We start from the raw sequence: 18,412 nt of genomic DNA on the forward strand, positions 1-18,412 counted from the left end.
TCCTGTATCAGTTCAATACGGAACACCACGTTTAGTTTCCAATAAGGAACGATCCCGTAGTTTATGGGACGGTGGGCAACCCTAGTGCAGCTGTCACTTGAAATACCTTTGCAATACAAAACCACACTGCTGTGATGATGATAATGCACAAGTCATCTTAAACTGTTTCTGTGAACGTTGTACTTGAGTGGCCTTTTAAACCCTATGAAATACCTCTGGGATGTGGCAAAATAGGGATTTGCAGTTTGGATGTGCAGCTGACAACCAGGGTCCTTTCTGAGCAGAGTTTGCATGTATACATGGGTTTCCTTTGGGTGCTTTGGTTTCCCCCTACAAGTCCAAAGACGCACAGTCAGGCCAGTTGGAGCCACTAAAAACTGCCCTAAGCGTTAGTGTGTGAACATGTTTATGGGTGTGTCAGTCCAGCGATGGGCTGGTGACCTGTCTGGGGTGTTTCCTGCCTTTTGCTCAGACCCACCACAGCCCTGACCAGGAAAAAAGCGATAGAAAAAAAGACAGCTATGACAGCTGAAAATCTGCAGCAATCCACATAAAATCAACAAGACTTAAGTCTAATTGTCTATTACATAGAATTAAGGCTATTTGAAATATAAGGGGGGTCAAAATGGTGTAATTATATACAGTACATATACATTATATACATAGCTTAGGGTATTTATTCATTGTACATTTTGTAAAATTTGTGCTTATTCAGAATGTATATATAAACCTTGCATAATTGTAAGTTTTTTAAACCAAGTCACTGCACATTGAAAACAACAGCTTTATAGTAATAAAAATGCAAAACACACTCAATGTAAGCCAACTTTATTTCTCATATACACAAGATGTAAAAAGAGTCATGTTGTTCTAACAAGACAGTTTTAAAGAAATCCTTCAGGATAAATATAACAGCTGTAGTAAAATTTCAGATCTGAACACTCCCTAAATTAGAGGTTGATGAACAGACCGTCACACTCTACAGCCAAGAAAGAGAAATTGTTAGAGAAAGAGATATTTAGTCACTCAGGGCAAAACCGGGTTGCTAAAGGAGAACCAAGTCTGATTTGTGTTAACCTTGGTCTGGGTTAACTTTTTACATAAGGGTTCCGCACTTTACAACTTACAGTTTAGGATATGTTGGTTTTCCTCATTGAAAACAACATCAAAGGCAGTCTCATGTAACTTAAAAGTACAAATGATTAAAACAATTTATTTAGCTATTTAATATTTTTTCCCTCTTTAATAGTGTATCTTAGCACCCAGTTATTAACCTGTGTGACCTTTAACCTCAGGAATTGCATTTTTGAACAGTAGTGTCTTTGGGCGGTACACTCTGCACAGTCATCCATATCTGGATTAGACATCATCTCTGCCGTTAATTGCTTCTGACTGCGTTGCTTATTAGCTGAAACACAAATGCACAAGCAGTACGCATGTTGGTTAATAATAAGGTAGATAAAGATGCTACAACAATCAGACTAACTGTATGCTCAATACATGTTAAAAATTGAATCTCCAATACAAAAATTGAAAAACTACTTTCACTGATACAATCATCATATTTTAGACATCAATAATAACCATTCTTAGGATTTAAAGAGAACTCACCTTGTGCCAGGCTACATGGTGTGAGGACGGGCTGGTCTTTTTGCTCATCCCCACTTACAGCAGCAGAGATTTTCCGCACCACATAGGCACCGGCTGTAATCAAGATCACACAGATTATAAGACTCAAATAACAACCAATAAGAATAAGACTGGGAAATGCAATATAACTGTATTTAGTGATGAATTACACACAACATAATTCTGATAATAGGCTAAAACAAATAAACAACTTTACTAGTAAACTGCAACAAGTCCCAATAGTTCTGTGATAGATTGGCAACTTGTCCAGGATATTGTGAGCCATGACCAATCTTTGGTGACAAAACCCTCATCATTTATTTGATCCTCTCACCTGTTGCCACCTGCTTATTGTGTAATGTTTCAGAACAGTGTAACTTAAATATCTTATGACCTTTTCACTTTTATTATGCCCGTCTCAATCTTTTTTGAGTTCACACAGGTATTAAAAAAGGTATTAAATAAAGTTGGTCACCCAAAACTTTAAAATGAATTTGTCCTTGTTTAGGTAAATAAAGGTTTCTCCTCATTAAAGGGTGTGTCATGATACTTTTGTCCATATATTCTACGTATGTGTGTTTACAAATCCATGCATTGATCTTACCTTTTATCAGAAGTCACACCATGGTCGAGCTCTACAGGACGCTTTACTACAGCGTTTTTTATTTGTGGTCTAACAACCAAAAAAGAGAGACAATCACAAATCTGTCCGCTTCGTTTTGCAGATGTTTTGTTGTTGGTTTGGTGTTTTTGTCAGAGCCTCAGCTGTGTTACAAAAAGCCGAGTCACGGTGTAAGACGTACTTTCTGCTAGCCAATCATATTTGAAAACTCGGTGTCGTGCAGCCAATCAGCAGAGTGTTTGACAAAGCCCGCCTCTAGTGGAAAGCGCTCATGTAGCAGCGTTTGCATAAACAGTAGTTACGTGTTCGAAGTCGCCTACTTCATACTGCATACTACTTCTGGTATCCGTAGCAGTATGCAGCATAGAATCAACTAAGGGACAAAAGCAATCATACTACGGGGCACACGAACGTAGGAAGGTTCGGCCCACATTTTTAATAGAATGTAGAAACTTGCCGTGTTGCATGACGGAATGCAGTACTCCACGAAGGTAGCTCTGGTCGCGTACTAGAAGTATAGGCTGGGGCAGTACGTCATCCGGGTATCTTTTGCGTACTGGAAAAATCATTGTGGTTGCATACTGTATACTGCATACTGATTTAGGTCTTTTCGAACACAGCCAAGTACTTTAATAATCTAACAATAACACTGTTAAATTATATTACAATAAATATGTACAACGTAAGACAACGAGTAAGTTTAAAAAAAAAACTCAACTAGAGCGAATCAGTCTGAACAAGCAAAGCGTTTGGTAACTCATGTCCCACTTCGCACGCTGTAGTTATTCGCCCATGTGGCTGGTTGCTCACATGATGTTTCTAAATGAACACATTGAGTGAGGGGCATCTTGGTGCTTAAAGTCAATAAATATGGAAAATGATCATCCAGTGGAGTCAGACAGGAACAGCAGCTCCCGCTGTACCTTCTTCAGTCCGGATCCTAATGATTATCGATGTGTAAGTAACTGATCTGACATCAGTGCACTGTAACCAGTCTGAAGTGTCTGTGTCCCAAATCGCACACTACACTAGTAATAGTGTGTATAGTTCCTATATCACCAGTGGTTTTGTAGAATAGCATATATATATATATAGGGTAGAATTTTGACTGTGATGTTTAAAACGGTGGATTCATTATTCTGCTGTGAAGTGAAGGGCTGTTGGTGGGAAGGGGGTGTAACCCGGCTAAAAGGAATGTAAACAGGCCACCCTGACTTCATGTTTCAGATGCTGTTTTTTAGGCTTTAGGTTACAATACATTTAGTTCTGTATATGTTTTACTGTTTTATAACACTAAGTACAATTACTGTTTTTACACACCAGTTAAATAATGTCTGTTGATTTTAAGCCATAGCCATCTTTTGTTTAATTTAATAAAATTTTTATAAAAATAGCAGAAGCATTAAACAGGAGCTTGATGGATGTGGTCCAGACAGTTAATACCACTACTAAATAAATCTAAATATAGACAACACACATCCCTATAAAATAAGAAATTAAGAGTGAATGCGTATTTACATAGTGAAGTATTTAAGTTGTGAAGTTACATAATTAAAACAAATCTGTTCATCAGATTGTACTAAATGTGATACCCATCTTTCATCATCACAGCTGGCAGAAGCCACTCCTAAGCAAGCATTGTCAGTGAACTTGCCATTCAACATTTTTACCTCTTGAGAAGGTTAGAGAGTACACATTTCCTTCCCTGTCTTTTACTCCACTTTATAGTTGTCATTTGTCATGTCATTAAGTGGACTATGAAAGATGTACATTATATGGCTAAAAGTATTTGGACACCTGACCATGTGCTTATTGGACATCCTATTTTAAACACTAAAAAACTTTAAAAACTCAAATTAACAAGAAGGTTTTTGTCTTTATTGTATTTTACAAAATGTCCAAACTTCTCCGGAAGTAGTGTGTGTGCTGTGCAAACAAGCAGTGACTGTGTGTAATTACATCAGTTCACTCTCTAATTACCACCTTGTGAAAGTGTTGAAACATGCCACCTTATACAATACGTTGTCTTATTTCATGTTATTTAATTTGTATGAAAACCTATGTAGGATCCCAAGTGTCACCTACTGATATTTCGGTGCATAACTAAACTAAAAGTGCTCCCAAAATGCACAAATTGTATTTTTCTTTTCTAAATGTGTGTGTTCATGTAGGTAGGTGCTCAGCATGTGTATGCCTGCGCAGTATACGTATGACATGTGGTCTTAATTTAAAAAGCTGACTTAAAGATGTTAATTTAACTGTGATGTAAATGTGGTGTTTTGTTCACTATTTTTCTTCACAGGATGTGATTCTTGCAGTTAAAAAAGCCACTGGGACTTTCTCTCTGGTTGCATGGTAGGAAGATATTGTCATCTACCTGTTAAATATTTGTCTTGAGTTGCGTGTCAGATTTTTCTTGCCTATTTAAAATAATGAAATCTGCTCTGTCCACAGTCTTTTTATGTTGTTTGTGATATGGCTGCTGCGCCGCCACAACTCCTTAGCTCAGGTATTGTATGTCTAATATTTATACAGTACAGTCAAAGTTAAGCTGATCTTACAGTGTCATTATTATAAGATTGACCTGAAATTAAATGATAGTTAAACGAGCCTAACAGCACGGTAACACAGCAAGTTTGCGGGTGCTGTGCAGGTGGTTGAGTGGGCAAGCGACCGAGCATTATATGGACCCACAATTTATTCCAAAAAAGGTGATACAGTAAATAAAATATAAATAAAAACAGACAACAGTGTATTTTATAAGTATTTAATCAAAATGGCACTAATAGAAGATATATTGTGTTTTACCCTATCAACTTAATGGATTTTTCAAGACAGGGACTTTTCAAGACGTTACAGAGAACTCTTCTTTTTAAGTCATCTTGCCAAATGGTTAGTTATCATGAAAGGTTATTTGTAGTGGACGTAAATTTGGCATCATGGTGCGTGTACTCTCCTGCAACAAATCAATGGTCAGATAGTGAGCAGGAAGTATGACCTCTGCCACCATTTGCTCATCATTTATGAACAGTGCAGTGAACTGTTAGAAAAGCAGGAAAAAGGGAAATTCACTTCAGTTGCCATCTCATTCACAAAAAGACATTCATTAAAAGGGTTTGGCCCATTTATTCTGTTTAGGAGTGTACGTGCTAATCATGGCTCCTCTTTAAATAAACAATGTGAAAGAAATATTCCGATCATCTCAAACCTTTTTAATCTCTAATTGTTTTGTTCTCTTCCAGAAAATGATAGTCAGTCTGACAGTAGCAGCCTTCTTTGACAGTGTTGCGTATGTCATGGTGAGTCATTAAGATGAACTGAACTGTATGTTTTATAGAGGAAAAGAAAGTACAGAGGAATGTTACATTAACCAGAGTGTAGAAGTGTGATGTAGATGTGATGGAGGTGGTGGGCATTGAGGGATGATCTGGGTCTCTTGCCCTGTCATTAGGGCACATTGATTGGTTCCATGAGTGCTGGGACTAAAGTACTGCTCATGTCATTAAAAAGTGATAAACCAATATTTAAAGAATTTCCCATTAACACTGAGGACAACACAGAGTACACTATATTGACAAAAATATTGGGACATCCCTTCTAATTACTGAATGTGTGATTTTCAGCCACAAGAATTGCTAACAGGTGTAATAAATTAGTTATGCAAAGGAAATGATATGCCTCCAATTTTGCAGCATCAGTTTAGGGACAGCCCTGACCTCAGACCCACTGAACTTTAAGCTTTGAAATGAACTGGAACATCATTTACGTTTTTTTGACAAACCAGCCATACAAATGCTCTTTTGACTGATTGGGCACAAATTCCCATAGACATACTTTACAGTCTTGTGAGAAGCCTTCTCAGAAGAGAGGCTGTTGTTATAGCTTAAAAGATCACTCTATTTTACTACCATTTGTTTTTAAAGTGGGATGTTTAAAAAGCTCATGGTCAGGTGTCCAAATACTGTTGGCCATATAGTGCATGTCGACACCTGGCAACCTTTTTTAAAATCATCAGCCTCTCAATTCATGTTTATAACAGTTTCCAACTCTTTTAAAAAGGCTTTTCACTTAGTCTGCAACAAAATGTTGATCAGGGTGGATTTAAGGTTTCGGAAATATTGCTCATAATTGGTCATGGTACATAACAGTGCACACAAAATAAGGATAATAATTTTCTTTTTTAGCAAACATTATTGCAAACAGAAACAGTGCTATGTTTTGTTTTTACAGGGAGAGTCTCATCCAGAAGCTTCTTTGTGTGACTTTCAGGCCTGGTGGTTAACATATTTTGGTATGTTTGGTAATTGTGTACGTGAGCAGGAATGATACTGATGATACTGCCTTGTTAACCTGTCTGTCTACATTGTTGAGTGTGACGGATCAAGTGAAAGAAAACAAGTATATCATTGTTTTGGTTTTGTAATTTATGTGCGGGTGTGTATATTTACTCAAAATGACTTTCAGATTTACTCATAAATACGAATAAGGGTTTATATTTAAAAGCATGAACTAATGTTTCAAAAATAAATTGGGAAGAAAGAAAATTATTGAAATGCCACAAAGTAATTTTAGTATTTTGTTGTTGGTGGTAGCTACGTCTTCTAAGAAATAATTAACTCTTTTCAAGATGGTTAATGTTTCAAGATGTGGTTCATTTTGGCCTGATTCTCGTACCAATTGGTTTGACTCTCCAAGGTCTAATGTACTAGCAATTTTAAAATTCATCATCCGTTCTTAATGTGAATTTAGTAAGGGCATCGTTGGGCCATGCCAGCACCTTTATTCTCAAGGAACAGACATGATAGCAGTTGTAGTTTGTTATGTATTGTTTACTGTGGTTGTTATTGTTGTTTTCAGTTTATTCTGCTACTCTTTAAGATCGACTGTTGATTTTTCCTTTTGTCTTTCTTCTCACTGGTCTGAGAGCATGTTGTAAAGTTTTGCATGTCACACCAGTCTGGGGAATTTTCCACTCTTGGTTTGTCAAACCATTTGTACTGACAGTAATGTTAAATGTGTTTGCAGTGATAATACTGTTGAATCGTTTTGTCTCTGAGAACAGATATTGCTTTTAATATAGCGTCTATTTTATCCCTATTAATTTAGGTTTTAAACCTATCTTTATGATTATAAATAGATACTTTCTTCTAACTAATTACAAAGTCTGAAGACATTGTTTGAAGTTGACAGATGTGCTGGTTTATTAAATCACAAAATCTAAATTGGTTGAATATGTGTTGTTCTGTTTGATCAGCTGTGAATGCATTGCTGTAGTTATAATAAGTGTGTGCTGGTTGTGTTGTGTGTTGCAGACTGGAGTGCACTGGCCTGGGTGTGTCTTATCACTCTAAATCTGTACCTGAATCTGGTCCAAGAGATCAGAACTGATCATTATGAGATGTAAGAATCACCTGCACAGAATTGTACTTTATGATGTACAGTGGGTAAATTAGTAGAAAATACTGCATGATACATCAAGATGGCAAGCGGAAAAAGTGAATGCTGGGATATTACTTGTGTATTAATTGTGTACTGTGGTATGTACATTGAGGCCAAAATTCAAAGATCACTAGTGAAGAGTGATTATTTTGCATTTTTAAATTAATGTTAATGAAGTTAAATGAAAAATTACAAATTAATTTTGTGTGTGTATTGTCAGTCAGGTTAAAAAGAGTTTTTTTAACCCAAGATTGCAAATAATTTAGGTTTTTTACCATCTACTGTTCATAATATTGTAAAATTGACTCAGGAAGTCCAAAGAAATCTCAGTCTATGTAAGGCAGGGCTGTTGTTGCCCAGTATCATACAGAGACACTTAATGTCAGTGACGTTTTTTAAATGTTTTTATATGTTACCTTAATAATGTATTGTGCTGCTATTCTGATCATTTTCTTTTAGACCGTACCATGTTGTTGCATGGGGCGTCCCTCTCCTCATGTCCAGCCTTCCCCTCTTTGGTGGATACTATGGTCCAGCTGGAGCCTGGTGGTAAGTTACTCATAATATGTGCAGCAAAATTGCAACTGTGCTATTTATCATTTAGTTTCTCATCTTTCAATTTCTCCCTAATTTAGCTGGATCACAGATAAGCACATGGCCTGGAGGTTTGGCATGTAAGTAGCAGCTTTGTAGCAGTTTATACATGCTGCGTAGTCAAAAGTATGTGGACATCTCTTTCATTTAGCAGTGGATGTGGCTAAATCCGTGAACATATAATTGAACATAGCCATAGTTAAACTTTGGCAGTGAATGGATCGTACTAAACACTAAGTTTCGACATCATACTGTTACAGCGTGCCACTTTCTTTAAATGTCAGTGTATCAAATTCTTTAAATGTCTGCTCAAGCAGAGCTGCTGATATCAGCTGTTATAGTGAAGCAGTGCTGTCTTGTACACATTAGACACTTATCCAACCAAAATGCTCTTCTGGAGTAATGGCTCGTGCTTCACCAACTGGCACTGTGACAGATAAATTTGGTTTTGGCAGATTCCAGGCTTAATTCTGCCTGCCAAAATGCACAGTGCCTGCTGTGAAATGTGGTGGAGGAAAAAGCTTCCTGTTCTTGCCCTGTATTTTATTATTGTTTTTTATTTCATTTAAAGGTGTGTAAAATTCCTAGAAAAGTATACAGTGTGCATTTTTGTGTCACCTGTTTGTCGGGAGCCAAGACCACACTTTAGGGACAGCTTGCTGAAACTATATGTTGCATCATGCAGGTGACATGTAGGAATGTCAGGTATGATCTCTTGAGTGGTCTTTTAGGTGAATGGTGGTTCCATACAGACTATCTTTATATCTTTATCTTTATATCTCAAAAATATTTGAATAATATTTAATTTGTTAACCACACTATAATTTGTGTACTTGTTCTATACTACTTTGTAGAGTAGAATGCGATTTGGGACAAGTGTATCTGATCCCAGTACACTAGTGCAGACTGAGTTTATCAGCCAAGTAGTAGTAGTAGTAGTAGTTATAGCTCAATCCACATACATTGTATGGCCTGAAGTACGTGGACACCCCTCCTAATTACTGAGTTCAGGTGTTTCAGCCACATAAATTCCATCATATATAAAATGAAGCTGCATTAAGAATTTGTTTATAATGACATTGTGTGGCAACATGAATTAATTTGTCATTTGTTTTCTTTGCAGATGGTACATTCCACTCTTCACCCTCATCTTCCTCATGATATGCTGTTATGCACGCATCATATTTGTAGCCAATAAAAGGGTACGTCTCTAATTGTTACTGGTTAGGTCATTTATCCTCTGTTTATGATCTGTCAGTTGATGCCTAAGGGCAGGACAGATAATCTAGATTATATCTGCATTAACACACACCCAGAAACCGGACCCAGCATGACCCTGATCAGCAGGGGCGTCGTAGTGGGGTGAAAAGTGGGACTGAGTTACCAGGGCCCCAAGTCGGGGGAGGGCCCTTGAGGAGTCTAGAAGGAGTCTGGACTGGGGTGAGGGGGGCCCATGGGCACTGCTTGTGCATAGGCCCAGAATTTGGTGCTACGCCCCTGCTGATCAGTATAAAGAGGTGGTAAAACATGAAAATGAAATGAAAAAATTAAACTAAATATTTTAATTGTACATTTATTATAGTGCTTCTTACTTGCTTAGTTATTAATTAGACATGGCCCAGTGAGCAAACAGAAAATAGTTTAAACATTTTGTCAGGATTTCTGTGAATAATTACTCAACTTGTATAACTTCTGTGTGTGTGTGTGTGTGTGTGTGTGCTAGGGAAGTTTAAACACCCTGCAGTGGTGTGCTAGCATGTTAACTATCTCTAAATCTATAACTGGTGTGACAACAAAGTCAGTGTGTCTAAAGGCCCGTTTTTTACCTATAAAATCTGTATATTACTGTAAACTTTTACTGTAACAGTATTTCTCTAGGATGCAATAACAAGTAAACCTAACCCAGATTTTATATTCTACCAATAGATGCAGTCCTGGTTTGGCACCTTTAACCCAGAGAGAGAAAGAAGAAAGGTAAGTTTCAGTGTGTTTATCGTGAAATCCTATGACTTGATTTAAAAATGGAAGTTGGTCTTTGTGCTTAGAGTGGTTGCATTTATGCATTTGTAGGTGCGTATTTAAAGTGACTTAGTTACACTTGTAGAAATAACAGACTTTAAATAAGCACAGAGATGTACTAATTTAAGGCTAATCAATACAGTATTTTGACAAATTGAGAAATTGAGAAAAATAATGGCATGATGTCTTAAGATGCCAGGGTTTTTTTTTTGTTGAGAAATTAGAGCAGAATGGCCACTATTCAGTAGATTTCCCACTGTACCTAATTTTTTTCTATTTGAAAATAATGGCTTTTGGTAAAGACCTAGAAAAGACTTTGTAACACTTTGCAGACTGATATAACATTTTCATGCCATAGTGTTTCTGTCAAAACTGCTTGACTTTGATAGTAAGGTTTAAGATTTATATTATACAGAGCTTGCTGAAATCCAGCCTGGATATATTTGGTTAATTGATAAATTAAATAACCAAGTGGGCGGTGGGTGTTGAATAACTTTTGATCATTAAGTATTATGTTTTAATACAGCTTTTAATACATATTTGATTTGCCTTCTGCTTTTTGGTCAAATCAGGCTGAACTGCTTTTCTTTTGTAATCTAAACACAATAATGTTTAACTGGAAGTGAAACAAGTTCACCTTTCAATAGTGGGCATGTACCCAAGTGGTATTCATTCTTACCTGCTTAACACTAAAGGGCAACACATTAGAACTTGATTCAAATAGACTAATATCTGAACAAGCAAAATCATTAATTTATATATTTAATGAATGTAAGTTAATGTTTCTCTTTCTTATTACTAAAGATGGCTCTAGTTGAGGAAATCCGACCTCTGAAGTGGTATCCCTCAGTCTATCTGCTGGTTTCCATCTTCCCTCTGATAAATCGGTAAGCATTAGTAGTACCCATGCTCTGATTTCTGTCTGAGATGATTGTGGTAATGATAAGTTTGTTCTGCCTGTAGGCTTCATAATGCTGCGTATCCAGAGGAGCCTGTTTTTTCCCTAACCCTACTGCACGTGCTCAGCGCCCCTCTGCATGGCCTGGCAAACGCATTTGTCTTCAGCAGAGATACCTGGAGTCAGCTCAGCAATACAGGAATCAAAGTAAAAGATCACTCATACATGCATGCATACATACACACTGTCAACCCAAATGCAGCTCAGAAAAGTCACGTTCAGAACCAGAAGCTTACGAAATCTTCACTCCACCCACCTCTGCTGTAGCTGCTTAGTCAAGGTTTGTGAATGTCTGTAGGTGGAGGTTTAACTCTGCTATTCAGTGGATAAGATCAGTCTGTACATGAGGAAATTTAGTGCAGATATGACAACCAAACCACCCTCCACTAGACAATACACTAAATATCTACTAGCACAATCATTTTGTGAAACAAGTAAGAACAGTAGTATGAAGTTTGAGATGTAGCATCTGGTTTGAGGGAAGGTTATATTTGATGCAGTAGTAAGACTTCACAGTGAAAATTTTCTGGTATTTTGGGGGTTGTATTGTTTTATTTTTAATCATAACTTGAAACAATATAAAACAAAATGTTATTTTATTTAAAAAAATCATATCTGCATGAAATGTGTATGTGAACTTTTCAAATGTAGAAAATAATCACAGTTTTGATAAAGAGCTTGGAATAGCATCTCAAATGTCATTAAAGTTTGACTTTATTACCTTGTGTATTTTCCCAGTTGGCTCTTCAATCTCGCCTGTGTGACAGCACCCAGATTGGCGAGTATCACCCAGCCAGTGTAAGATACACAGTTGCGCTTGAGTCGGATTCAGACGATGATGATAACAACGTCCTCTTCTACAGTCCTGACATGAGCCTGAAAGGCAGAGGACCCTGAGTCCATATGAGTTTTTCTTTGTTTATGTACTGCCTTTTATCAATGTGCAGCTTTTTTTTCTCTTGCAGTGTTATGTTGTATTAAGTCAAGGCTGAAAGCATGTCATTTCAATCTGTAATATATTCCAGTTCAATATATAATATATTCCAGCAATTAAGCATTGCACCATGTTGCTGTTCAGCATTTAAAAGAGGTGCAAACTGAGCACTATGAAGTTCATTTATTGACAACTTCATTGGTTAAATATGTTTTACAGTGACTTTCTGTTATCATTCACTTGTGTTTGTGCTGATCTGCCTTTTTAAATATTATTTATGAAATTGTATATATTAGTTATATTTTTGTACTATTTTGAAATAATACAATTTAAATTGTTCATAAATACTGATGCATATGTATCTGTGTCTGTTGTGTTGGTTCTGTGTTCAAGTCCCTTTAAATAACTAGAAGTCATTTATCAGATGTAATGAAAATTATTTAATCCCTTATTTATTATTTTATTTACTTTAATTTGAATAGTTGGCGGTATCAATTAGGCAGAGATTACATCTTTTTAATCTTAATTTAGCTTTGGATTAGACAGGGCTGACTGGCCATCCACAACATTTTTGACAAACCAGTCTTGATCACACAACTACTGTTGCTCAGTATTGGTGCATGGTGGTGCCTCTGAGATTGGGCTAAGATTAATACTGGTCTGCTGATTAAAGGTCACACTACAACAAGCAAAAACAAACACTGAAACAAAAATGTTATGCCAGAGTTTCTATTTAATTAGTTAAACATTGGACAAAACAAACTATTAAATGTGCCATAACTGCTTCATCCTGATCAGGTTTTTCTCGGGTTTTGAGGCTTTTCTAGAAACACTAGATTTATCCCCGCACACACCCATTTACTTGCTCACTCAAACCACAAGGCAATTGAAAGTAGCCAGTTTACATATATGAGTTAATTAACATGAAAAAAAAAAAAGAAATTTCAAGAAACTGAACATGAGCTATGGGTATATCAGACAACAAACACATGTTACATTTGAACAAATTATTTAAAAACCAAAGAATTTATAGCATGTACTACTTGGTCTCTAGACCTGAATATTTGAAGATGGTAGTGTGTGATTAGAATCATGAAACATTTCAAGAAGATTGTCCAAACACTGTGCAACAGATCTTACAAATATTAAACAGGAGGTTGTCGGTTCAGTCCCAACTATCAGCAGGTTGCCACTGTCGAGCCCCTGAGCAGGGCTCAAAACCCTTAATTACCTGCATGGTATTTGGTCATAACTGACACTGAGTAAAAGCATCTGGTAAATGGCATAAATGTTAATGACTTAAAAATTATGTTCATGGCATGACATGGTGGTGCAGCAGTTAGTAGCGTGGGTGTCGCTCATGGGACCTGTAAACCTGGGATTCATTTTTTTTTTTTCCCAGTCACTGGCTGAGAAAAAGGCTGAGAACAAAAACGCCACAGTAAATGTAATTGATATCATTAGCTACAGGACGATTTTCGGTTTGTCTGCTGTTGTTGTGGTGTTTAATTTGGGGCCATTTTCATTAGCCAATCATCTGTCTGCACTTTCTTCTGTCTGCCCACACATATGGCCTGCTTCATTAAGCTTGTTTTCAGGTCAAACAGGGTAACCAAAAAGTAACCTGGGTACAGAACCGGTTACTTGGCAATGAAAACAAAATGTGGGATCATGTGGTATGTTTTCAAATCCCATAACACACAATACAGTACAGCTCAGTGGAAAACAGGCATATGATAATGAAAGATCATAGTTATAAAACAAAAGCAATCAGAGAAATGAATAAACAGATATTTGAAAACAAGTTTATTTCACTATTAAATATTATCCAATATAAAAATAGCAAATGTTTTAGACAAATAGCACTGTGAGGTTAACACAAATCACATGGAGCTCTTCATGACTTTACCATTGTTGGCACATCTCAGAGCTTTCCAGTTCATTAATTCACGGGCAGTTTCAGATCATTAGAATGGGGATGTACCCAAACCCTCTCAGTTAAACTACTCTGTTAAATTACACAGGCAAGACAAATAAATAGGTACAGTCAGTTTGAAAGGGGTCATTCTGAAGAGTGGTTGCATCATATGGTCTGACTGCAGTCCTCTGTCCACTCCCCGCCCTACAAACACTAATAAACCAGCTCTCAAACACACAGTATCATACGCACAAATACATAGCAGATTGTTAAATCACAATGAGTGTGTATCATCATCTGAGCTTTAAAACCGAGGTAAGTTCTGTGCAAAAAGAGGCATAAAAGTCACCTTCATGCTCGTTTAAGAAATCAGCCCCAAAATACTTCCATTCCCGACCAGTCCTTTGTTTGAGTCCCTGATAACAGCTGCTGGGTGTTGAGGTAATCTTACTGACCCCAGCCAGCAATGCCAATCTCTTGCTTGTAGCGGTCGGTGAGCTGGTTGGCATGGCTGGTCAGTTTGGACAACACCCCGTGCAGACCCTTCAGGTGGAAGCGCAGCAGCCGTTCCAGATCGGCCTGTTCGCTCCCGGACTCCAGCGTTTTCTCCGCCTTCTCTGCGGCTTTTTGCGGATCGTCTGTACGCAGCACTGCGCCCCATTCGATCTCATTGCGGATGGATTTGAGCTGGGTGTAGTAGGCGTACATGTCAGCCTCAGCTGCACGCATGTAATCCCCGCTTTCTCCTTCGCTAACATGCGGAACATCGCGCAGCAGACTCGGTACCATCACCGTCTCGTCCATGTTGTTGACGGCGCCGATGAAGCGGTTCATAGCCGTGAATAAAGAGTTCTTCTGGTTCTGCAGCTCAGGAACGCGCATCATCTTCAAACCGAGTTCTTAAACGCTGTTTAGTGAATCAATAAAACAGTTGTTTGTGGTACTTCTGCCCCTGCTCTGTAAGTTTGGCTATTCGTCGCCTCCTACCGGCATTTATTCAGCGGGTGGTTTCGGGTAAGAAGGCGGGACCTAACAAACCTGTCAGTCCAGTTCAGCTGCAAATTCTGTCCTTACCGAAATCTGAACTACTGAACTATTCTGGAAGACCTTTTAGCATTTATAAATGAAGATAAGGTTGTAAATAAGGTCATATTTATAGAGGTCACTCTATTTGAAAACCACTTTTTTTTAAATGGGATGTTTAACAAGCTCAGAATTAGGAGTCCAAATACTTTTGGCTGTATAGTATAAATCTGACAATTTGCTTTATTCATACATAAATATTGCCAAGTGAAAACTCATGTTAGTAAGAACTTATTATTAATTTGTTTATTTTTATGGGACAGTAGTAGCCTAGTGGTTAGAGCTTTGAATCCCAGCTCTGGCATGCAGCCACTGTTGGGCCCTTGAGCAAGGCCCTTAACCCTCTCTGCTCCAGGGGCGCCGTATGATGACTGACACTGTGCTCTGACCCCAGCTTCCAAACAAGCTGAGATACACAAAGAAAGAACTTCATTGTACTGTACATCCATATATGTATATATGACAAATAAAGGCATTCTTCTTCTGTTTCATTCTGGCCAGCCTTGCAGTGGGCATCACACAGGTACACATACACTTACTTATATACCTAGGGACAATTCAAAATAGTTTACCTTTTGCATGTTTTAAGAGGTTTAGCACAACAGGGAGGTTGGGTGTCACACGGCACCAGGGTCCTGGGAAAATGGGTTAAAAACCTCCTCTCCAGACATTGTTTATGAGCAGTTTGACATGTTCCATTTCCATGTGGGTTTCATTTAGGAATTCTGGTTCCTTTTACATCTCAAAAACGTACAGTAGGTAGATTTGCTACTCTATATAGCCAATATTTGTGACTAAGTGAATGGATGGATGTGTCATGCCCTGCAGTGAACTGGCAGCCTGTTGATGGGGTATGATTCCAGGTTTTGCTGGACCCACCAGGACCCTGATAAGGATGGAATGAACAATGAAAAAACAGATTATTAACTGTATCTGCATTTATGCTCAGACAGTTGTATTTTATTTTAATGAAATATTAATATTTAGAGTGTATTTAAGTTGTTTTATTATTTATTATTTCACAGAATATCATATTTGCATCTTCAAAATTATTTTAGTCTGATTTAGGTTTTGTGCCCGTTCATATTGCAGACAAGGCTTTTACGCATGCGTACAGATCTCAGTTTCTGTTGCGCAGAAGCCCCATCAAAGCTTAAGTGTCTTTTTTCGTTTTCTGTTTAGGCCCCAGATATTTGAAACAAAACGTTTTGTAATTGCAAAATAAGGAGACCTTATTATCAGAGACATACTGGCTGATGAATTACAAAGGCGAAGCTGAGAGGAATTTAATGAATATTAATTGGGTCAGTCGTGGCGCGACTTTCCGCTGTGACCTATCAAAACTCTTGGCTGGGTTAAAGGGCGGGACATATATATTTTTTGCCCAATCAAGTGAAGCTGAAACCGGCCATTCCAGCTTGTACTGATGAACTGAGGTAACCCCTGAAAGTAGTGATGGTGGTGGTGCCCTTTTCATCAACAGAGCCAACACAAACAGAACATTTATTCAAAGTAGTCCCAGTTTGGCTTGTATTACACACACATGCGTTCAAAAATAAAATATTAAAAGATGAATATGAGCGTAATTAGACACACAACAATACCCCTGGGTAGTTAGCTGCTTGCACAGAAAACGTGCACAATGTGGGTAGTGTGAAATAGTTTTTAAATTTTTAAACTCCAAAATGACAATAAGTTTGCAACAGTTAAAAACTGAAATTATGACATTATGATCTTCTACAGCTGCCGTGTCCAAACACATCCGCAAAGTGCTGGTGTATTGAAATATTTGATTTAAAAAAGGATGCATAAACTTTAGCATGCAAGTCTACTAAAATTCTACACATTCCTTTGTGGTTATTGCAGCCTTCACTTTTCTGTGAAGTCTTTCCACAAAGTTTACATTTACGGCATTTAGCAGACGCTCTTATCCAGAGCGCCTTACAGAAGTCCTTCCACAGTAAACATTTCCCTACTCTAGTTTAAGTAGACAGCAGTCCAAGGATACCAATCTGCTGAAACCCTCATAGAACAAAGAAATAGGTAGAAGTTTTTTAACAGATATAGTGGAAGATAAGTGCATTTTAGTTCTCAACTGTGTTTAGTAAAGAGGTGGGTCTTTAATTGTTTTTTGAAGATGGAAAGCTACTCAGATGTTCGAATGGACAGAGAAATTTTGTTTTACCACTTGGGTGCTAGCCAGTAAAGAGAACACAGCAGTGGGGTGATGTGGCAGCGTTTGGGTTGGTTGAAAACCAGACGGGCAGCTGCATTTTGAATCAGCTGCAGGGGTTTAATATTAGACATGGGAGCACCTGGAGGAAATTGCTATAGTCCCGCCTTGAGATAATAAGTGACTGGACAAGAATCTGAGTGATGTCCATAGAGAGAAATGGTCAAGTACATTGAAATACAATACAATACAACATTTGCGTTCATTTTATTTCTCTCTGTCTGTTATTTATGTGTCATTTTGTTAAATGAAGAAACACTGATGTTATGTTGCTTCGACACATACAGAATTTTAAAACTGTATCTGCCACACCAGCCCAATAATACCCCCCCCCACACACACACACACACAAACACACACTTCTAGATACCTCTGAGGATGAACAGAGATTAATGTACAAAATGTCCGTCTGTCAAGTTATAGGAGTTCCATTCTAAACCAGAAAAAACTACACGGTGTAGGTGAATCAGTGCAGAGAAGCTTCTGGAATTATCAGAATGCCACAAAAAGGACAAAACCTGCTCCACTGCTTTACCCCTTCAATGCATTGTCTCTGCCACTCCCTGCCCATTATTTTCATTCTAACACTTTTAACTTTTTCAAGGTCAGAAAAGTAATGCAAATCTATGGATTGGTGAGACCCTCTCAACCCCCGAACACATAAGCGAAACTTTCATGCACCAATCATTCATGTCTCACAGTCTTTTAAGTTATACTAACATAATACTAATTGAACAAAAACACTGTAAGATGTTTTCACATGTGAAACTTTAACTTATGAAAAACAAACAATTAAAAAATTAACAATTATAAATAATAACTATCAAGAGGTGAAGTTACCTCACGTTAAAGGGAATAAATCACAATTGTAAACAGCCAGTAAAATGATGGAAATGATATATGCAACCTGAAAATATTACGCAAAGAGAGAGCCATATATCAATAATATGCAGTAACACTGCCTAGTTCTCTGGGTTCATCTT

At 37.6% G+C, this 18,412-nt stretch overlaps 2 protein-coding genes and 1 long non-coding RNA gene across 3 annotated transcripts; 1 reads left to right on the forward strand and 2 right to left on the reverse strand.

Moving 5' to 3' along the window:
* Positions 1 to 812: 812 nt before the first annotated feature.
* On the reverse strand, positions 813 to 2,417 carry LOC134324261 (uncharacterized). Its single transcript, XR_010014162.1, has 3 exons — positions 2,234 to 2,417; positions 1,612 to 1,704; positions 813 to 1,408 (listed from the first exon to the last, which is right to left on the reverse strand). It is a non-coding gene; the product is annotated as an uncharacterized LOC134324261 (long non-coding RNA).
* A 682-nt stretch (positions 2,418 to 3,099) lies between these two features.
* On the forward strand, positions 3,100 to 12,545 carry si:dkey-100n23.5. Its single transcript, XM_063005974.1, has 13 exons — positions 3,100 to 3,208; positions 4,554 to 4,606; positions 4,706 to 4,760; positions 5,494 to 5,550; positions 6,482 to 6,542; positions 7,564 to 7,651; positions 8,150 to 8,239; positions 8,326 to 8,364; positions 9,408 to 9,486; positions 10,211 to 10,258; positions 11,108 to 11,190; positions 11,267 to 11,408; positions 12,000 to 12,545. The coding sequence occupies exons 1-13, from the start codon at positions 3,122 to 3,124 to the stop codon at positions 12,156 to 12,158; spliced, it is 1,041 nt and encodes a 346-aa protein (XP_062862044.1). The 5' UTR covers positions 3,100 to 3,121; the 3' UTR covers positions 12,159 to 12,545.
* Positions 12,546 to 12,908: 363 nt separating this feature from the next.
* Positions 12,909 to 15,077, reverse strand: mid1ip1a (MID1 interacting protein 1a). The gene has a single exon (XM_063005978.1). It carries the CDS (start codon positions 14,996 to 14,998, stop codon positions 14,561 to 14,563), a length of 438 nt encoding a protein of 145 aa, XP_062862048.1. The 5' UTR covers positions 14,999 to 15,077; the 3' UTR covers positions 12,909 to 14,560.
* Positions 15,078 to 18,412: the final 3,335 nt, after the last annotated feature.

Source organism: Trichomycterus rosablanca, chromosome 12 (genome assembly GCF_030014385.1).
Source record: "Trichomycterus rosablanca isolate fTriRos1 chromosome 12, fTriRos1.hap1, whole genome shotgun sequence".
NCBI lineage: Eukaryota > Metazoa > Chordata > Actinopteri > Siluriformes > Trichomycteridae > Trichomycterus > Trichomycterus rosablanca.